The sequence below is a fragment of the Drosophila ananassae genome, chromosome XR (assembly GCF_017639315.1).
Source record: "Drosophila ananassae strain 14024-0371.13 chromosome XR, ASM1763931v2, whole genome shotgun sequence".
Taxonomy (NCBI): Eukaryota; Metazoa; Arthropoda; class Insecta; order Diptera; family Drosophilidae; genus Drosophila; species Drosophila ananassae.
Genome location: NC_057932.1, coordinates 14,839,160 through 14,857,646, shown reverse-complemented (window position 1 = coordinate 14,857,646; position 18,487 = coordinate 14,839,160). Strand labels below are relative to the sequence as shown.

The 18,487-nt window shown below is 41.3% G+C and overlaps 4 protein-coding genes and 1 long non-coding RNA gene across 7 annotated transcripts in view; 4 read left to right on the top strand and 1 right to left on the bottom strand.

Moving 5' to 3' along the window:
- The window catches only part of LOC6505225 (ell-associated factor Eaf), an 89,657-nt gene extending 84,394 nt beyond the window's left edge, over positions 1-5,263 (top strand). For both annotated transcript variants that reach the window (XM_014904838.3, XM_032451966.2), the window contains one exon: positions 823-5,263. In XM_014904838.3, coding sequence (XP_014760324.1) covers positions 823-1,636 — 814 coding nt within the window. In that variant the 3' untranslated portion in view covers positions 1,637-5,263. The remainder of the gene's footprint in view (positions 1-822) is intronic.
- Positions 5,264-5,745: 482 nt separating this feature from the next.
- Positions 5,746-8,069, top strand: LOC6505227. The gene is made up of 4 exons (XM_001965547.4): positions 5,746-6,683; positions 6,739-6,908; positions 6,974-7,068; positions 7,969-8,069. Exons 1-3 carry the CDS (start codon positions 6,112-6,114, stop codon positions 7,060-7,062), a joined length of 831 nt encoding a protein of 276 aa, XP_001965583.1. The 5' UTR covers positions 5,746-6,111; the 3' UTR covers positions 7,063-7,068; positions 7,969-8,069.
- Positions 8,033-10,147, bottom strand: LOC116655066. The gene is made up of 3 exons (XR_004310220.2): positions 9,303-10,147; positions 9,084-9,240; positions 8,033-8,136 (listed from the first exon to the last, which is right to left on the bottom strand). It is a non-coding gene; the product is annotated as an uncharacterized LOC116655066 (long non-coding RNA).
- A 3,447-nt stretch (positions 10,148-13,594) lies between these two features.
- On the top strand, positions 13,595-15,241 carry LOC6505229 (nonsense-mediated mRNA decay protein 2). The gene is made up of 4 exons (XM_001965548.4): positions 13,595-13,966; positions 14,027-14,193; positions 14,256-14,449; positions 14,677-15,241. The coding sequence occupies exons 1-4, from the start codon at positions 13,635-13,637 to the stop codon at positions 14,815-14,817; spliced, it is 834 nt and encodes a 277-aa protein (XP_001965584.3). The 5' UTR covers positions 13,595-13,634; the 3' UTR covers positions 14,818-15,241.
- Positions 15,242-15,370: 129 nt separating this feature from the next.
- The window catches only part of LOC116655052, a 42,227-nt gene continuing 39,110 nt past the window's right edge, over positions 15,371-18,487 (top strand). For both annotated transcript variants that reach the window (XM_032452053.2, XM_032452051.2), the window contains exon 1: positions 15,371-15,837. Coding sequence is in view for 1 of the 2 variants with exons in the window: in XM_032452051.2 (XP_032307942.1) it covers positions 15,746-15,837 (92 nt within the window). In the remaining variant the exon portion in view is untranslated. The remainder of the gene's footprint in view (positions 15,838-18,487) is intronic.

Genomic DNA, 18,487 nt, shown 5'->3' with positions numbered 1-18,487 from the left:
TGTATTTAAGTTTTAAGCAAATAACTAACATTAGAACTAAGCTCTTAAGAAGTATCTTACAACTTCTATCATTCTCTGAAAGCTCAACAGTTCTCCTCTCAAAAAATCATAAATTCCAAAAAATATCTTAATTAGGAGTCAGTTGATGACCTTTGACATCTAAGAGCCATCTCTGGCAAACTGTTAGATTGTAGTCAGCAAAGTGGAACGTGTTTTTGGACCATATGCCCTCACGGCCAACTGACGAATTCAATTCAGCTGATTGACGGACTCCATTGTTCCAGTTGTTCCCGGGCCCTCCAGCCCTGCCTTGAATTTTATTTGTAACTTACCTATTGCCTTACAGTAAGGTGCACTGACAAAAATTCAATAGTTCTACTTCAAAAATGGCTTAAAAAATGATTGGAAAATATATTTAAAAATAGAGATCCTTTAGAGGTCTCCTAGGTTACTTTTCTTTAGGAGATTACCTTGATTTCCATTTTATCTTTTAAGTAGTTTCTTAATCCAACAAAAAAACAAGCTTAGAGTTCGAAACTGTACCCACATTATTTTTTTAATATTTTTTAAACATTTATTATTTAAAATGATTTAAAAATTGATTAGGAAAGTATGCGTCTTATTTTTATATTCTTTTCCAGCTTTGCTTTAATGCTTTAATGCTTTAATGCTTTTATGATTTTATGCTTCTATGCTTTGCTTTTTGCGTTTTGTGTTCTCAGTGTACTCGCACAATATTTCTCTAAGTGTACATGTGTGTGATTGACAAATATTAAAACCTTTCATCGGCACTTGCACCTTTTTTCGTTCTATGCCGCCCAGGGAATCGCTATATGTCAACAGTCCCGGAATCGGACCCTCGCCCGGTTCTGTGCCCGGACCCGGAGCCGGAATGGGTAGTGTTGCCATTGGCGGAATAGTCGCTGCTGGTCCTGGTCCTGGTCCTGGCGGCGGAGTTGCTACTTTAATGAGACAAAAGTCCAGCTCCTCGTCCTTGGGCGGTGGCAGTGGAGTGGGCGTGGGCGTGGGTATGGTGGCGACAATGATGCCACCGCCTCCGCCGAGATTCTTCTCCACCTTCGGCTATGAGCCATCGCCGGGCGTGGGGCATGGAAGCACGTTGACACGGCGCAGCATGCAACATCCCCAGCAACATCCCCAGCAGCAGCAGCAGCAGCAGCAGCAGCAGCAGCAGCAGCAGCAACAACAGCAGATGATTGTGCCGCGCCAGGAGTCCCTGGAGCTGGAGGAGCGGCACAGTGGACGTTCGCACTACGGCGGATTGTTGGTGGCCTCGACGGCGAAGCCACCACAGGAGATCTGTCATCACCACCATCAGCATCAGCAGCAGCAGCAGCAACATCAGCAGCAAAGGTTGCATCATGCTCATCCTGCACACCCACATCCACCGAGTGTGGCCGCCCGCCTGCCGGTGATGAAAGGACATGGCATGGGAATCGTCCCAGGACAGACAACGATCCTGCCCGGCGGCGGCAACAAGCAGCAGCAGCAGCAACATCAACAGCAGCAGCAACAGCAGCAGCAGCAACATCAGGCGCCCAAGAACGAGGAGTCGAAAGTGTTCATCGACATACGGAATTCAGCACCAGACGTGATTATCATGACGTCCCATTGACATTTAAGGATTGCCCGCCAATCAGCAACAACAACAAGAGCAGGAGAAGCAGGAGCAGGAGAAAAAAGGAGCAGTCGAAAGGACGACAGGATGAGCAACAACAACTGGACATTGGCCAACATATTAACCGCAGCCGGAGCGTCGCTGATGACACAACACGAAGGACGACGCGAAGGACGACACGAGGGATGCGAAGGAAACAACGGAAACGCTTTGCAATCAGCCAGGAGGCTGTGGAGGGCGTGGCATTCAACCCGACCAACTGCATCCTGTTTTTTGCATCCTGCAGGACTCGTTTCGCACTTCCTTTATGGCCATTCGACGCCTTGTTTTTAAAGCGCTCTTTAAATGGCCACCAAAACACTTCTGGCCAAGGAAATTACCGAAATGAATCCTTAAACTTTTTTTTTTTTTATTTTTAACAATTTTAAAACTTTTGCCATAAACTATTCGGGCGAAAAGTTTTTAACGCGATTATATTGGGAATTTATTTTCACACTTATCGGTGGCCAGGCAGAAACCCCCAAAAATCAATAACAATCAAAATAATAACAATGCAGGTATTTGTTGATGTTTTAATTCTTTGCGTACATGTTTTTATTTATTTTTCAACTCTCTAAGGATTATTGAATATTTATACCAATTTGTTAGGTTCAAGGATCCTTTAAAGGATATTTAAAAAGGGAATTATGATTATAGGAATGTGTTTTGTTTTCTAATCAAGAGATCCTAAAATCTATCTTGTAATTTTTATTCTAAAAGTTAATTAGCAAATTTTAAATTAAAGTTAGTCAAGTCCCTCCTTAATTATTATTTAAATAGTTTTTCTCTATTCTTAACATTCATTTTTCTCAGTGACTTGAATTGTTTTATTTTATTTGTAAAATTGCAACAGAATTCTTTGGTGATTTCAAAGAAAATTAAGAAGTGCTCTCCCGAAAACATCCTCCGAAGTGGCGAGCCTCGGAAATGTAAGCCAATTGGTAGCTAGTCTTTAAGACGAGGCTAGTGGCTCCCGGCTCTGGTCTAGACAAATGGAAGATGTGTCCGGTCCAGCCCCTTTGTAATATACCGCCGGGGCACTGCCGTAGTCGTAGCCGTAGCCTGTTCCAGTTGTTGCCGCCGGACCGCAATTGCTGGCGACATTTGCCGGACATTTGCAGAGACAGCGGCATTTTCTGGTCGAAAACAATGCGAGAGAACTTGGGACACAGAAGCGGATACGGAATCGGATGAGTTTGTTTTGGGGGGAAGATAGGGGAATACAGGAAAGTGGACAGTGGACAGTGGGCAGTGGACAGTGGGCGGGCAGACACTAAGCAGACCAGACCCTGTTGACAACATGGCGTATGAGCAACATGTCCCAGAACATTGTTATCGGGCTCCATCTGTACCTTTTTCCGCCGTACTCCGTAGCCCATAACCCGTTTCTCTATTCTCCGTAACCCGTAATCCCCAAACCCGTAACCCGTAACCCGTAACAAACAAAAAACAAAAAGAAAATGAAACGTTCATGTTCAGACTGTTGGAAAAATAGTGCTCGGACAGGAACTTCTTCATTTACATGCATTAGGAACGTGGTCCATTTCCACGACCATGTCGCGACCAAAGTCCATTCATCACGGGCACGTGCTTGGGTCCTCCACTTTGCTTTCCCACTTTCTCCGCTTTAGCTTTCTGCTTTCCCCATTACCTTTCTCCTCGCTTTTTCCTGGATTTTTTTTTCTGGTTATTTCTAGCAATTTGCGTGAAAATAGTTTTCTAAGTGATTTCAAAATGCTTCCCACCAGCCATGCTCCAGACACTTTTATTAAATTAATTCTGGTTCTGGTTCTGGTTCTGGGTTGGCATCAAAAACTACTACGTACCACTTTTTTAACCCACTAAAGCCGGAATTAGCTAGAGTTTCTAGTGGCAGGATACTAGAGGATTAAAAAACTTCACAGAATACATTTTCTTTTAAGAAAAGTTGGAATTTTTAGATTAGCTTTTTGTTTTAAACAAATTATATTTGAAACTATGGGTTCTATCTCTAATTTGTTAAGTTAAACACTTAAAAATAATCATAACTTTAAATATTTTAATACAAAGTAGCTCCTGTTGCTTTTAAGTTATTAATTTCTTAATCTGTAATTGATAAACTGTGTGAACACTTGTCACTGGAGAGCCGAACAAGTCAAAAGTATTTGAAAAGGGTTCCAGGTCCTTAGTCCTTGGTACTTGGTCCTTGAAAAGTTGACAAACTTTTCAAAAGTGGCATTTAGTGGGTTAATGGTAAAAAGGACGAACGGGGACGAATCTTTTTAGTTCATCTGCTATCCAAATCCTTTTCAATTAGATAAATTAGCTGGCCACAGATTTGTGGATTTGGGCACCTGAAAATGTCCTCAGAAGTCCTTCGGAGTAGAAGTCCTTTGGTCCGCAATTAGCGATGTCACCGTAATGCGGTTTCCCTTTGGTTGGTTTTTGTTTTTGGGGTTTCCTGGGAGGGTAGGGCTGGATGATCCGGAGTCTGGGTTTTTTGGAGTCCTTCCAATGGTGTAAATATTGTCGCAGCTGTCCGTGTGTAGAAAAGCCAAAAACGGGGGGAGTCCTTTTTCGTCACAAAAATAAAGATGACAATGTGAGGGTGGAGTGGAGTGGAGTAGGAGGTGGCAAATCCATTTGATTGATTGAATTTAAAGAGCAGCGACAGCCGAGCGACCGGGGCACAAGTAATGATGATGATAGTGATGGTGATGGTGCAGCGTTGCAATTTCCTCAGATATCTTTCGCAAAAGTTCAAATCATTAGAGTGATTAAAGTCCAAGTTGACAGGACCTCTGACATTTTGCTCTCGGACCCACTAACCCTCATCATCTCGAACGTAAACGTAATGACACTTTCTTTATTTCTTCAAACTTGTAAATAAAAAAAGAAAAATCTTAAGAAAGGTTAGACTCATTCGGTCGCATCTATAGTGTTTTTAATTAGATTTTTTCTATCGACAGTTGTACACTTATATATATACCATTTAAATTGTTGATTTTGTTCTGTTATAGCCCCCGAAAGCCAAAAACACAAAATAAATCTATTCTAGCTACAATTTAAGACGAAATTTAGCGATTTTACTAAAAAAAAAAAAAACAGAAAAATAGAATCAAGAATCTATAGAGAAAACTATGTGTACTATAAGTCAGCTATGCCTAGGATTAAGTTAAGTGTATGATATTTTTTTTTATATAAAAACATATACATAAATACTAAAAGTATCAAAATGAACTACAGAGAACAAAAGCGAAACCCAACAATGAAACATTTAACGTCGTATGTAACTCTTTTTTTTTTTTTGTGGAATGACTGTAAGCATTGTAATTGTAATTGTAAATTGTCGAGCGACAAAAAAAATGTACACACACTGGACACAACAACCGGAAACATAAAGTAAATACTAAAAACTAATTAAAAAGAATTAAGAGAGGAGTATAGATTTAAAGTAATGGGCATGGCGTCGAAATTGGTGTTAACCATGACATGTAATGTGCGAGTGTGCCAGAATATTTTTTGGTGTGTGTTGAATGAGTGTAAACTAAACTGAATTGCGATCAAATAAAAATTCAAATTTGTGCAAAAATACATTAAAATACTGGAGTATTATTTTCAAGTCGGGAGGGAATACGAATCAGGGTAAGTATCTCTACAAAAACTATAACACTGGCCTGCTGTAGTCTCCCAATTTAAATTTTGTAAAAAGTTTTAAGCAAAAAATGCCTGAAAGTGTGCTGCTGGCGAGATCAGCCTCAAAGTAGACAACTCCAGGAGGCAGAAAGCAGAGTCCAACGCGAAAGCTGAATCGGATGACGTTGACCCAATTAGATGGGAACACACAACTCAGAGCTGGCCGGCCGGTGGCGTCGCATCATCACAACCACAACTCGCATAATTAATCCAGGGTATCACTACAGCCGGGGTATGATGGTCCAACCTAGAGAAAGGGGTAAGAGTTTAATTTCTGGGTTTACTTTTGGGGTTTGTATTATTATATTTCAAATTACATACCTTTTATATCTTTACTTTTATTTTTTATAGGTTTTTATCAAGTTATAAAGCACTTTTTTATTGGGAGAGGATTAAAAGAGTATATCTTTCAATATATCTTTTATAGTTTCTTTATCACTTTAACACTTTACTTGATAGTTTGAAATTAATTACGAGTAATTATCCACATCTTGAGGCCTGTTCTGGTATCTTAAAGTCCACTAGTCGGCTTGTATCTGACAGATGCTAGCCACAGCATCCGTATCTGGTGGTGCAAAATGCAAATTGGTGCGCCTCGCTTTTGTTGCCCGGAGATTTATGCACTTCGCCGGATCCGATTCGCCGATTAACCGATTTGCTGATTTGTGGCTAGATTCTGTGAGAATGCGATGGACTGCCGATATATATAAGTTGGATCGAGGGGGACTGCCAGTTGTAGTCGCCACCCGTCATCCAAGATGCCATCTGCTCCGTCTCCACTGCTGTTGCTCCCCCTTCTGATACTCGCCCAGTGCCTGCTGGCCGCCACCCAGGTAGCTCCTCCACGGCTGGATCTCCAGACCCCCAACTTTGATGGCGAGAGCTTCGAGAGATTCGACGGCAATGGCCGGGAAAATAGCGCCGAGATGCGGGAGCAGTTGAAGCAGTTACTCGGCGAGCAGTTGGCCAACGCCTTTGCCCCACTGGCGACCACGCCCTTTTCGAACCTGGCCCAGCGGCAGCCTGCGATTGTGGCACCCACCTCCGGGGAGGCGGCCAGGGCCCAGTTTTCCGGAGAAAGCACATCCTCGGAGGAGGCGGAGGCGGAGGCGGAGCATGAGGAGGAAGAGGAGTCTCCGGAGGATGACAGCTCCAGCGAGGAGGAACCAGCAAAACCACCAACTCCCCAACCAGCTCTACCCCCTCAGCTGCCCCAGCCAGTGGGCACAGTAGATCCCAATGAAGACCAGGATCCAGAACCTGTCGAGGACTACAATGCCTGGCGGGACAACTTCTACGACCTCAACGAGGATGGCAGCTATATCTTTGGGTAAGAATGATTAAGAATATGTATATTAATTAATATAATTAAACTTCCTATTCAGTTACGCCCTTCCCCACGGCGTCCGTCGCTGGGAGAGAGGCTACTTCCCCGAGGATCATCACGGCCAGGTGGTGGAGGGCTTCTACGTCCAGCCCCGTCATGTGGCCCATGGACTCAGATACGAACTGCGATGCTATCGAGCGGATTCCGAAGGCTACCATCCACTTCCAGGTAGAAGTTCTCTACAAGATTTCAAAGAAATAATATTTTAATTAAATAATTTAATGAAATTGCAGTGGAATTCCTGAGAAATGCCCCCATTGTCCGGCGGGATGAGAGACCTCAGGTCGATTGCTTCAATAACTTCGTTGGCAGGCGACTCTAAAACGAGGTAATCCTTCTATTTCCCAGATACAATCCTCAAATAAACCAAAATCTGTAAAATCCTAAAGATATCCTTCCAAAATATAACAATAATGAATGAATTTATATTTTTTTTGTGCACGTTTGTAAATATTTTATAAAATTTAATGAAAAATATACTAATTTAAAGAATCAAACTTTACAGATAGGTGAATAAAAAATAAAGAAATGAGATTTATTTTGCGATTTTTGCTGAAAAGAAAACTTAAATTCATTCGTTGTGGCGCGGAAGTGAAAATTATGAAAGTTTAACTGTATTTGGACCATTCTTTATGACCGAATTCCGTTGGGCACATCCCAAAAAAAGAAGGGGGGAGGGATGGTATTAGGGGAGAAAGGACACCGGGGCAAGGATAACAAAAATAAAAAAACGGAAACCATACACCATAAAGAACTTGAGCGCATAAGAAGCATAACAATCGCTTTAAGCGAGTTCTCGGGTCTTACCCGTACAGTCATCACTTCCTTGTTTGCTTTATGCTTTTTGCTTTTTTGCTTTTTTATTTTGCTTTTTTTTCTCAGTGCTTGCGACACTGTTCCAGTTCCCTCGAAGCTCTCTGTTTCAAGTTTAATTCAAATGCCATTTCAAAATACTTTTTATTTGTTTTCATTGTCTTTTATTTTGCTTTGCTTCTCTCCTCTCTCCTCCTCTCTTTTCTTGTTTTTTTTTTATCGTATTCTGTTTTTTTTTTTTAAAACAAGATTTGTTACAGTGTACGTGTGTGTGTGTGGCTTTTGTGGCGTCCCCCCGGTGGGGCTTGTGGTATTCCCACAGTTTTCAATTTTTGGCGATTTGTTGCGGCACTTAACGGTTGTTTGTTAGCTGTCATTGTTGTTGCTGATGAAGCTCCCTTTGCTTTTGTTTCAGCTACCAACCGCCCGTCCACCCGCACCAAATCTTCAGACCCGGAAACAGCTACAGACTAGCTCGCCTAACATAGACCCTTCCAAGTCGAAATCCGTGTCATTGGCTTGGAAATAGAACAGGTGAGTTGGACTGAGACTCTCTTCTATTTACTTTTCTTCGATGCAAGCTCTGAAAATATAAAAAATATATTTTTAAATCAGTAACAGATTAGATTCTTTAGAGAGCCTCTATCGGAATAGCCCAAAATCCATATAAACGCCATTTTTGATCCAAAGCCCAACTTCAAGAAGCCATAACTCCGCCAATATTACTCCAATCGAAGAACCTTATACCTCCCAGATCTTATAATTCCGAGGACTATCATTTCCAACCATAACCAGGCCAACTAAAATCTGACCCTTTTATAGCCAAAATTCCTGATTCCCTTACAAAATTTTCGAAAATTGGGTCAAAATTTTAATTGCCAGTTTTAAATGCCAAATAATAGCTCTTCAAAAACCAAGTTCGGAAAGGTATAACATTTACAGATCGGACAAATATTAGCCAAAATATGAACATTGGAAGATGGAATTTTTCCACTTTTGGCCAAAACATTAAAAAGCTCCAAAATTCGAAATTTTTCAAAAGGTTATAAGCCAATATCTTGGCCATTTTTCTATCGTTGGAGAAACGGAATACCAATTATGAATCAGGGAACCTAAAGCCATTAATTTTTATCAAAACATTGAGCAAATTAAAGAGAAAAAATTTTATCAAATTTTTGATAAAAATACTGATGGTACCCCTTACAAAATTTTCGAAAAATGGGTCCGATTTTCAATAGACAGATTTTGATAAAATGTGATAGTACTAAGAGAGACAAGATCGGAAAGATATACCTTTTGTCGATCGGACAAGTATTAGCCAAGTTATGATCAGTTAGGCATACAAAAAACATGGGATTTGACCATGGGAAGGAGTATTTAGCCAAAAAGGGAACTTTTCAAACACTTTTTGGAGATATATTCCATCCAATTTCAATGCGGAATAACTTTTATGAAATTGAGCCTTAACCATTATCAATATCATAGTCAATTCAATAAAATATGAAGGAAATCAAAGAAAAAGAAAGTTACCAATCTTTTTAATCCCTGATACAATTTGATCCAACTAGGTCTCGGTCTTGGAAGTCATCTTCTGTGCCATTCGTAGAGCTTTTTTGTCGAAGAGAGTTGATATTTGCAGCTTCACCTTAGTCTTCTTAGATCCAGGACCTCTTCAGCAGATAATTTTCTTGAAAATATGTTTATAAAATGTACATGTTCGATTCAAAAGAATTATATCACACTACTTACCTGATTCCTAGAGCTACGTGTGATGTTTGTGTGACTAGAACGCCCTTTCGATTGTCCATATTCCACCTTAATGTTTGTAATTCCACGTATTCCTTTAGATCAGCCATCAGTATCTTTGATCCTCAATGTGTACCCTCTAGATAGCTTTATAATCCATTCCATTAGAAGCTATGTGAAGTTTTCTAGTGATATTTCGCTTAATTTTCCTTTGAAGAAAAAGTTATCGAAACTTAGTGTGTACTTCCCCAACTTAGGCATTCTAGAGATGAGCAATACCTAATATAATACGATAAGTGACTTCTAATCGATACTTGATATTGGAATTGCCAATTAAAAAGTATCGATATCAGATCACTATTTAGCACAAACAGTGGCAGTCAGTATCGATAGCTGATCACTAAAAATTCAAACAGGGAATCTATTAAATACTAAATAAGCCTTAATCTTATAGATTTTCAATTTTTAGCCTGTAGTCTTTATTGAGCGACAACTGTAGCCTTGTTTATTATTTCTATTGTTGTTATTTTATGACTATCCCAAGACGGACACGCAAATTCTGTGAACATTGTTTGGGCCAAGTTGACGAAAAAAGGGGTAGCCCGCATCCTGAATATACATACATATATTCTATGGATTCACGGGTGGGGTGGTATCCCCAAAGTTTTCCACTGGCACTGGAACTTGCACTGGCTTAAATACGAATTTGCCTAAATCAACAATCGGCGAGACCAAGAACGAAGATAAACTGCCGGAGAGCTAACAATTTGGCGGGACTTCTTTGCATTTGAAACGTAAAAAGTAACAAGATTTCATTGTGGTTCATATTGTCGCGTCTATTTGCATATCTTGCGCGTGGCTTTATAGCCAAAAACTCGAAAACAAGCCCCAAAATATATACATCTTAGTATATATTTACATATGCGGGGTTAACCTTTTGGGTTATATAGTCAAAAATGAAACAGAAAAAGAGATAAATAAAGGGGAAGAAGCAACAAAAAGCCAAACAAAACAGGTTCATTTGGCTCACGTTTTTGAACTTTTTTGACAATTGATCGTGATTTTTGTTGCTGTTTCCGTGATTTGTACGATGATTCAGTCGATAGTGTGACTCGATAAGTGCTATTAGACAACAGAAATGGTAAGAATCCTTTATGATTTGATTAAATTTAAACTGTTTAAGGATATTCTAGGCAATCCTTTTCATTATAATCAGGTTGTATTGCATGTTTTGCAGTGTATGGTGATTTTTGTTGCTGTTTCCGTGATTTGTACGATGATTCTGTCGATAGTGTGGCTCGATAAGTGCTATTAGACAACAGAAATGGTCAGAATCCTTTATGATTTGTTTAAAATTAAATTTATTAAGGATATTTTAGGCAATCCTTTTCAATATAATCACTTTGTATTTCATGTTTTGCAGTTTATGGTGATTTTTGTTGCTGTTTCCGTGATTTGTACGATGATTCTGTCGATAGTGTGGCTCGATAAGTGCTATTAGACAACAGAAATGGTCAGAATCCTTTATGATTTGTTTAAAATTAAATTTATTAAGGATATTTTAGGCAATCCTTTTCAATATAATCACTTTGTATTTCATGTTTTGCAGTTTATGGTGATTTTTGTTGCTGTTTCCGTGATTTGTACGATGATTCAGACGATAGTGTGACCCGATAGCTGCCATTAGACCGGAAATGGCACAAAACTCTCAATGATTTGTTTAAATTTAAACCGTTTAAGGATATTCTAGGCAATCCTTTTCAATGTAATCACTTTGTATTGCATTCCTTTAGTTTATAGCCAAAAAAAATACTGTTATTGCGAGTGTCCTGTTTGAAACTAATTCAGTTTTCTCCATTTCCACACTCACTCGCACATTTCCCATTTCCCGCTGGCATTTATTTTTTGTTTTTTTTTTTTGCTGAGTCTGAGGAAAATGCGGTTTGGTCAACTGAAAATCATGAAGTAATCAACTTAAAGTGAAACTTTGCCCGCAAAACTTTCGACCAAGATGCGCACGGATACAACAAAGATACATGGTATACTGGAAGATACTGTTAGATACCGAGATACAAACTTGCCTATAATTGAGCAATTTACACCACAACAAGATGGGCTAGATGGCCTAGATGGGCTGTGTGTGTGTGTGTGTGTGTGTGGGTGGTTCGGTGGGTCAGGGATAACTTTCTCCCAAGGAGCGACCATCAAACAGTCCTGGAATGTGATAAAAATGCCGAGATTATGTAACCGAAATACTTTTAAATCGAAATCGAGCAATATAAATTCATGGCTTAGACACTTGAAAATGCCAACGATGGGTGGCAGTGGCAGTGGCAGTGGCAGTGGCGTTGAAGGTGGTGTCCTTGCCCCAAGGATAGTGAGGACTAAGGACTAGGACTAGGTTTGGGTGGTATTTTTATTTTCTGTCCATTCTCTCCATTGGATTGGGCGGATGACCCCAAAAAACATGGTCAAAAATGGTATATCGAGAACCCACGCCATCGGAAGGGGATGGAGGGGCCTCCATCTCTAAACAATATTTCAGACTTACATATGGATGAAAATATTTATTAGTTTGTTATGTGGATATAACATACAAACAAAATATTCGGCTGCAGGCCATTGAAACTCCTTTTTACGAGGCTGGGCCCCGGGGCTCCGGGCTCTTGGCATGTAAATGCCAAATATTTTAAAACCGCAGCCATTAAAACCCGGAATGAATGAATATCCGATAAGATCGGTTTGGGGACCTTAATAGTGTGTGATATGGGGGTTACCCCCTACTCCTCCTTCAAATAAGAAGAGAAATGCCGACTGTTTCCGACTAAATGTTTGCATTTATTAATTACGAATTCGCTTTTGACGGACTCGAGAATTTAATCTGTTTAAGTGACTTGGCCAGAAATTTTGTTAACCCGCCGGTGCGCCGGGTGACGTGGCCACTTGACACCCACTCGCGAAATTCCAACCAGATCTCGGAGAGGTGGCGATCAATCATGGTTCTTTTTTGGAGGAATTCCTCAATAATTAATCAACTAATTCATTTAATTTAATTTATCAATTAAATGCCATTTGGCAATCAATCAAGGTTGATATGATATATAAATAATTTATTTCGATTTTAATATTATATGTAGTGCCGCCTTGAAATCAAAGTTCTGAACAAACAATTCCATTGAGGGACATAAATATTTAACCCCGTGGGGGTGATGAATGTCAGATGAGGTCCTGGCATTTATCACCCACTCCTACACACACACACACACAAGGGTTAAACAATTAGGGGCAGATGGTGACGCCTTCTCTGCCTCAGAATCACCAAAATCGATGGCCAGTTGAGGGCCAAAGAATATGAGTTCGAGGGGGAAAAACAGGGCCAAGATGTGGGATGACGCGGCTCTGCCTCAATGGTCAATGAACCATGTCGATACCCGAATCCGAGTCGGCTTTTTGCCTTTGGGCCTTCCCTTCTTGCCGCCTTGCCGCCTTGCCGCCTTGCATCTGGACCTGACACACTTTGGAGGCACACTGGGTCCCGGGTACCGGGTCCCGGGTCCCGGGCGCAACAAACAAACAATCGAACAAACCAACAAAACGAAGTAAACAAGCCCCCGCCCCCGTTCTCGCTGCTACCCATGGCCCAAGGATCAAATCCGCCGACGCCGATGCCGCCTCCGCCTCCGAAATTGCTGTCAAAATCACAAAAGCACCGTGACGGCTCACAAAACCCACAAAGAAGCATTCTTAGAGGGCGGCGACAAAATCAGTGATGGCAGCGGCTGAAAGCTCATTACCAGAAAGATATAGTAAGGGCAGATATAGATAAAGATATCCCTTAAAGATACATAGTGAGATACAGATAGTAATAGCTATTATAAAGCTTCTAAGAACAGATATATAATTATAATAATTATTATTCTAGAGATCTAAAGAGTATCTAGAAGTTGGCTTGAAAACCGCCACATCTCCATCTTCAGTCCATATCTGAGGAGGAAGTGAAAGAAAGAAAGGGAATGTGGAGGAAATGTGGAGAGTGTGTAGAGTGTGGAGAGTATGTGATGGGGCGGGAGTGGGAGTGAAAGGCATTGCCAAATCATTGCCATTGACGTGCGAGGGAAAGAGAAGTTTATGAAACTTCAGTGCCAGCCTGTTGCCCCGTCCTTTCTCATCATCTGGCGGCCTGCCCCGCCTCCTCCCCCCGCCCAGCTCTGGCCGGACATTTTTCATCTTTAGAGCCAAGAAGGCTTCAGTCGAGTGGTCTTCGATACTGGATCGAGTATATATAAGGCATCGATGCCCGCCGAAGAGTCATACAATCAATTACCGAATACCAGAATGTTCCAGCTGAAAACGGTCTATTCCTTCCAGCAGAGCCTTCGAGTAGGTCCTCTGATCCTGCTCCTGGTCCTACTGGCTCTCAGTCCTTCGGAGGCCAGATGGACGAAGCGGCCCAGACGCACCACTGTTCCCTGGGGAAGCACCACCCCGAAGACCAGTCACCACCAGCACGTCCATCACTGGCCACCACTGTTGGCGCCACCGAAGCCTCCTCAGCCACCTCAGGCGCCAACGCAGGTCCTTCCGGAAGTGGTTTACAAGCCCCAGAGCAGTCCCCGGCTAATCGATAGCTTCGATCAGCGATCCCTGGACGGACAGTACGAGTTCAGGTAGGATATTCTATCTCAGCCTGTACAGTCTCTCCTTAAAGTCCTTTCTGTCCATTCCAGATACCAACTGGACAACGGAAACACTCGCTACGAACGTGCCTATTGGATTCCCGTGGGCAAGGAACTCGTCCTGGCCAAAAAGGGCTACTACTCTGTGCCCCTGCCCAACAGCCAGTACTCCACTGTCTTCTACACCGCCGACCATCGGGGCTACCATGTGGATATGCGTGAGTTTCCATTTTAGTCCTAATCCTTGCTGAACTCTGAATGAAATTCTTGGAAACTGTAGATACCTTGTCGGCGGAACAGCCATTACTGCCAAAGAACCTGGAAGTTCCCGGAGTTCCTCGCCAAAAGGATCCAGAAACTAAGAAGAATATAGAGCCCGAATCGGAGCATTCCGAGCAGGATGTGAGAGTGGAGGAGCAGGAGGACACCCACGAGGATAAGGACCTAGGGCATGTCCCCACAACCGAGCTATATGTAAGTGGCTATGGAGCTTAGCTCTTCTCTGTCTTGAAAGGATTCAGAATTACAAAATCCTCCCAATATCCTTTTTTGAAGCAAAGTTCTCTTTGTCAAGAATATTTTTGAGAAAAATTCTTCCAAATGACATCAATATCTGACAAATATTTAGAGCAAGTAAACGGCAAAGGATACTCTGGGTATACACAACCTAATCCTGGAATTCCAACTCCTTTTACCCGCAGGCTGAAACCGAAAACGAAACCGAAACGGAGCCATCAACTTTGGCCAACGACATTTCGGCAACCGACAAGGATGATGAAGATGAGAATGTTTATGACGACATCGATGATGACGATGATGATGATGGAGGCGACTCAAAATGAAAGGATACTGCAGGATATGGGCGGAGTAGCGTGGAGCAGGGCGGATCTGGATCGAGGACATGCACAGCCCCACAAACTTGGCTGACTCCCAAACTCGCTCCAGTTGCCGCAAATCGAATTGAAAACAATTGTTGCCGTCAGCAGTCGGACACAGTTGAGTTGTCCTGTCGTTTCGGTTGCCATTTCCCCCATCAGTCCCGGTAATAGTCCTGGCAACCATCCTAAAGGACCTAAAGGACAAGTCAACTCCAAGTTCATCGTCATCTTTAAGGAAATGTGTCTCAATTGTTCGCTTGACATGCTTCATATTTCCCATTGCCCTTTTCCCAGCCATGCCCACTCCCTCCCATATGCATTTAAATTATTAATATAGCTTAAACTTTTTTTTTTTAATATTAAATAAAGAAAATGTCACTCTTTCAAACGTGTTTGGTATTTTATTTTCAAAAGTTTCCTTTTGGCGGCAAATACCAAAGATCGATAACTATTGATACTAAAAGTGTTCGATCGATAGCTGGTTATCGGCAGCGCTCTCCCACCACCACTCACGCTCTCCGATCTTGCCATCCTTACGCTTTCTCTCCGTGTCCGCCATTACGCTTTTTTCGTTTTTAATCGTTTATTAGTTAATTAATTGAGGTTTTATGATCAAATTTGTGATTAATAGTGTGTGTGATAATGCCGAATCGATACAAGTGCCTGAAAGTAGTGGGCATCGGGTTTTCGCGAGTGTTTTTTAATTGTGAGTGTTTTGGCGTCCCTAAAACTGATAAAAGACGCCATTTTTGCCGTTTTCTCTTTAAAAAACAAGTGTTTGGTTTTAATAAAATTGTTTTTGATAGATTTAATTGATTAAATGTAGGTTTATGATGATATTCGTGAAGTAGACTCAGATTAGTGCCGGGAGATCTGACGGTTTCGCGTCGGGATGTTGGGGGTTCTAAAGTACAGTTATATGTACATACATACACAGCTGTTATGTACAGTTACATGTATGGTATCTCCAAAGTACAGCAACAGGTGAGTTGCATAATTATTGATTATTTAAATAAATCTAAGATACTGTTACTGATAAAGGTAAGTGATTAAATCCCTGCAACTGCCACACATTTTAAGAACTTTACATTTTAGGAAATAAAGTCCGATTTAACCCCCATAATTACATGATGCTCCGACACACATTCCCTCCATCATCATCCTGGGGCTCCATTGAAGCAATTCGAAATAGTTTAGAGGTGTCATAGCCAGTTTCAATTGCGGCAGGAGGACCACCTCCTCCTCTCTGTTCCCAATTTGATGGCCAAAAGATGAGACATTATGAGGCGTCTGACAAAAACACATTCGAGGCCCCAATTTGCCAGCTGGCGAGTGTCTTTTGTGGGTGAACCTTTTGCTGGCTCTGAGGCTCTCAGGCTCTAAGCTGTGCTACCAATTTAAATGGGGTTTCTGTTGAAAAACGCCCCCCAAATTGGGTGGTCGCTTTTGGTGAAAAGGAGGCAATGCCAGGAGATTTGTCGGCGGCAAATCGGTGAGCATTCATAAAACTTCTCCATCTCTCTACAATTTTCCACCTTCCACCTTCCGCCTTCAATTTCCCATTTTCCCTTCGACTTTGCCGGGTTGGCAGCATGTATGACTGTAAGACTTGGCTGCTTACCTTCGCTTTCTCGGCAAAAACCAGCACATATGGTCATAAAAACCAGGAATACACTGAAAGAAATATTAAACTTTAATTAAATTATGATTATTTTGTCACTAAAATAAAGTTATTGAAAGGTAAAGTATTATTTTGTTAAAAATATTAAATATTTTAATTAAATTACTTATTTTTTCAAGTGGCAAGTGAATCGGGAGTGAGCTCTGTGGCAGGATAACTGCAGCTATTCATTTCGCTACTAATCCAATGCGGGCCAGGGATACGCTAGCTGGCACTCTTGTAGCTCCTTTTTCCTGCATCCTGCCTTCTGCCTCCTGCCTCCTTTTTGCCGCGCCGTTTTGTATTTACGAGTCAGCCAGGCCCACGTAATGAATGGCAGGACCCGGCCAGGACCTCGCCACAACCAGGAGTGTGAATGAATTGAGTGTGCAAATGGATCCTCGCTCGAATGCGGGTTGAATGTCTCTCCTTTTTTGCAAAAAATGCATTACAGATTACAGCCGATTCGGGTTGACATCTTTTGGACTACTTATGGATTTAAGCTTCTATAAAAAAAAATACCTAATATTTAAGGGGGTTCTGTGAACTATTTTAGTCTCTGTGTTGGTCCTTGACCCCACATGCTGGGCCTATTTCAAAGGGACTAGCCCCACAAACGCACTCTGAAGCTCCACAAAGGCCGCCGCGGCAATGAATGGACTTTTCTAAGGATTCACTTTTCATTTCCACCCCAGAGCCCTGCCCCCCCCAGGACATTAGCATTTTTTTTTTTGGCAGACAGGACCATCCATATATGATGGATTACATATCCCGAATAAATGTTTTACATTCTCGTTCGGATGCGGAGCACTTGTGGCTATCTATACTTATGGAGTGTTGTATCGATGACCCTTGTCCCTGATAACCTGATTACCTATGTAAATATTCACACGGCCCGCTTAGCCCCATGACCCCTATCATTTGGCCATTTGCCCAAATTAATTTATCTTCATGAGCCAACAAAAAAAAAAAAAACAGAAGAACAATCCTCTAGATCCTCTAGGGAGCCAGAGACCCAGAGACCCTTGTCCGAATCGAGTTCGGGCAACCGTATTGTAAATAAATAAATAGCAAAATAAATAAGTAAATTGAGTAATGGCCATAATTGACGTGTCGCATGAAAAATTCAAAGTGCCGACACACACAAATTGAATGCGAATGCGAAGCCATTGAACTTCAGACTCCCAGCCAAGTCAGCCCCTTTTCGGACGTGCGATTTATCCAAGACCCTCCTCCTGATATACTCCAAATGTGAAACTCCATCTCTTCTCCCAAAAACCATTGCCAGACGATGTGAGATGCGTGTGTGAGTGACTGCGGCATTTTCCAGATTTATATCGGGGTTATCAAACCTAAAAACCTCAAAGCACAATAACAGAGCACTACTCGGCAACAAAATCAAATAAAAAATAAGGCAACAGGCACAGGGAGTTGATGTCGAAAAATCAAATGGTAGCAACAAAAGCGCTTACAAACTAAAAAGAGGGTAAGAAATGATGTTGCTTTTAGTAAACTGGGCACATACCAGCGACGAGACGGCTTAGAGACTCTGGCTACCCCAAGTGGGGGAAGTGTTTTTGGTTTTCGACTTAAGGGCACTGCCAAAAAAAATAGTTACGAATTAAATTTATAACTTCTAGGAGTTACGATAGATAGTGGATCAAGTTATAGATACTTTCCAGAAGCTTTTAATAAAAGTCAAGTTTGAGTCAAGTTTTCAATAAAAAATATTTAATTTCTAGAACTTTTAGAACAAAATAAAATAAATATACTGAACTTAAAACACAATTTCTTCCAATTAAGAAGTCGTTCTACAACTTCTAACATAGAACTTATGATTCTTTCTAGAGTATCTTCTAGTTTTAAATGAAAATATTGAATTTAAAAGGCAATTTGAAGCAGTTATAAAGTTGTTCCATTACTTCTAGCAGTTATGACACCTAGAGGGCTAGATTTTTAAATTAAAATAATCAA

Coding starts and splice junctions, on each gene's coding strand:
- LOC6505227 (XM_001965547.4), top strand. CDS start 6,112: ATGCCATCTGCTCCGTCTCCACTGCTGTTGCTCCCCCTTCTGATACTC. Junction 6,684..6,738: donor GATGGCAGCTATATCTTTGG/GTAAGAATGATT, acceptor CTTCCTATTCAG/TTACGCCCTTCCCCACGGCG. Junction 6,909..6,973: donor AGGCTACCATCCACTTCCAG/GTAGAAGTTCTC, acceptor ATGAAATTGCAG/TGGAATTCCTGAGAAATGCC.
- LOC6505229 (XM_001965548.4), top strand. CDS start 13,635: ATGTTCCAGCTGAAAACGGTCTATTCCTTCCAGCAGAGCCTTCGAGTA. Junction 13,967..14,026: donor GACGGACAGTACGAGTTCAG/GTAGGATATTCT, acceptor TGTCCATTCCAG/ATACCAACTGGACAACGGAA. Junction 14,450..14,676: donor TCCCCACAACCGAGCTATAT/GTAAGTGGCTAT, acceptor TTTTACCCGCAG/GCTGAAACCGAAAACGAAAC.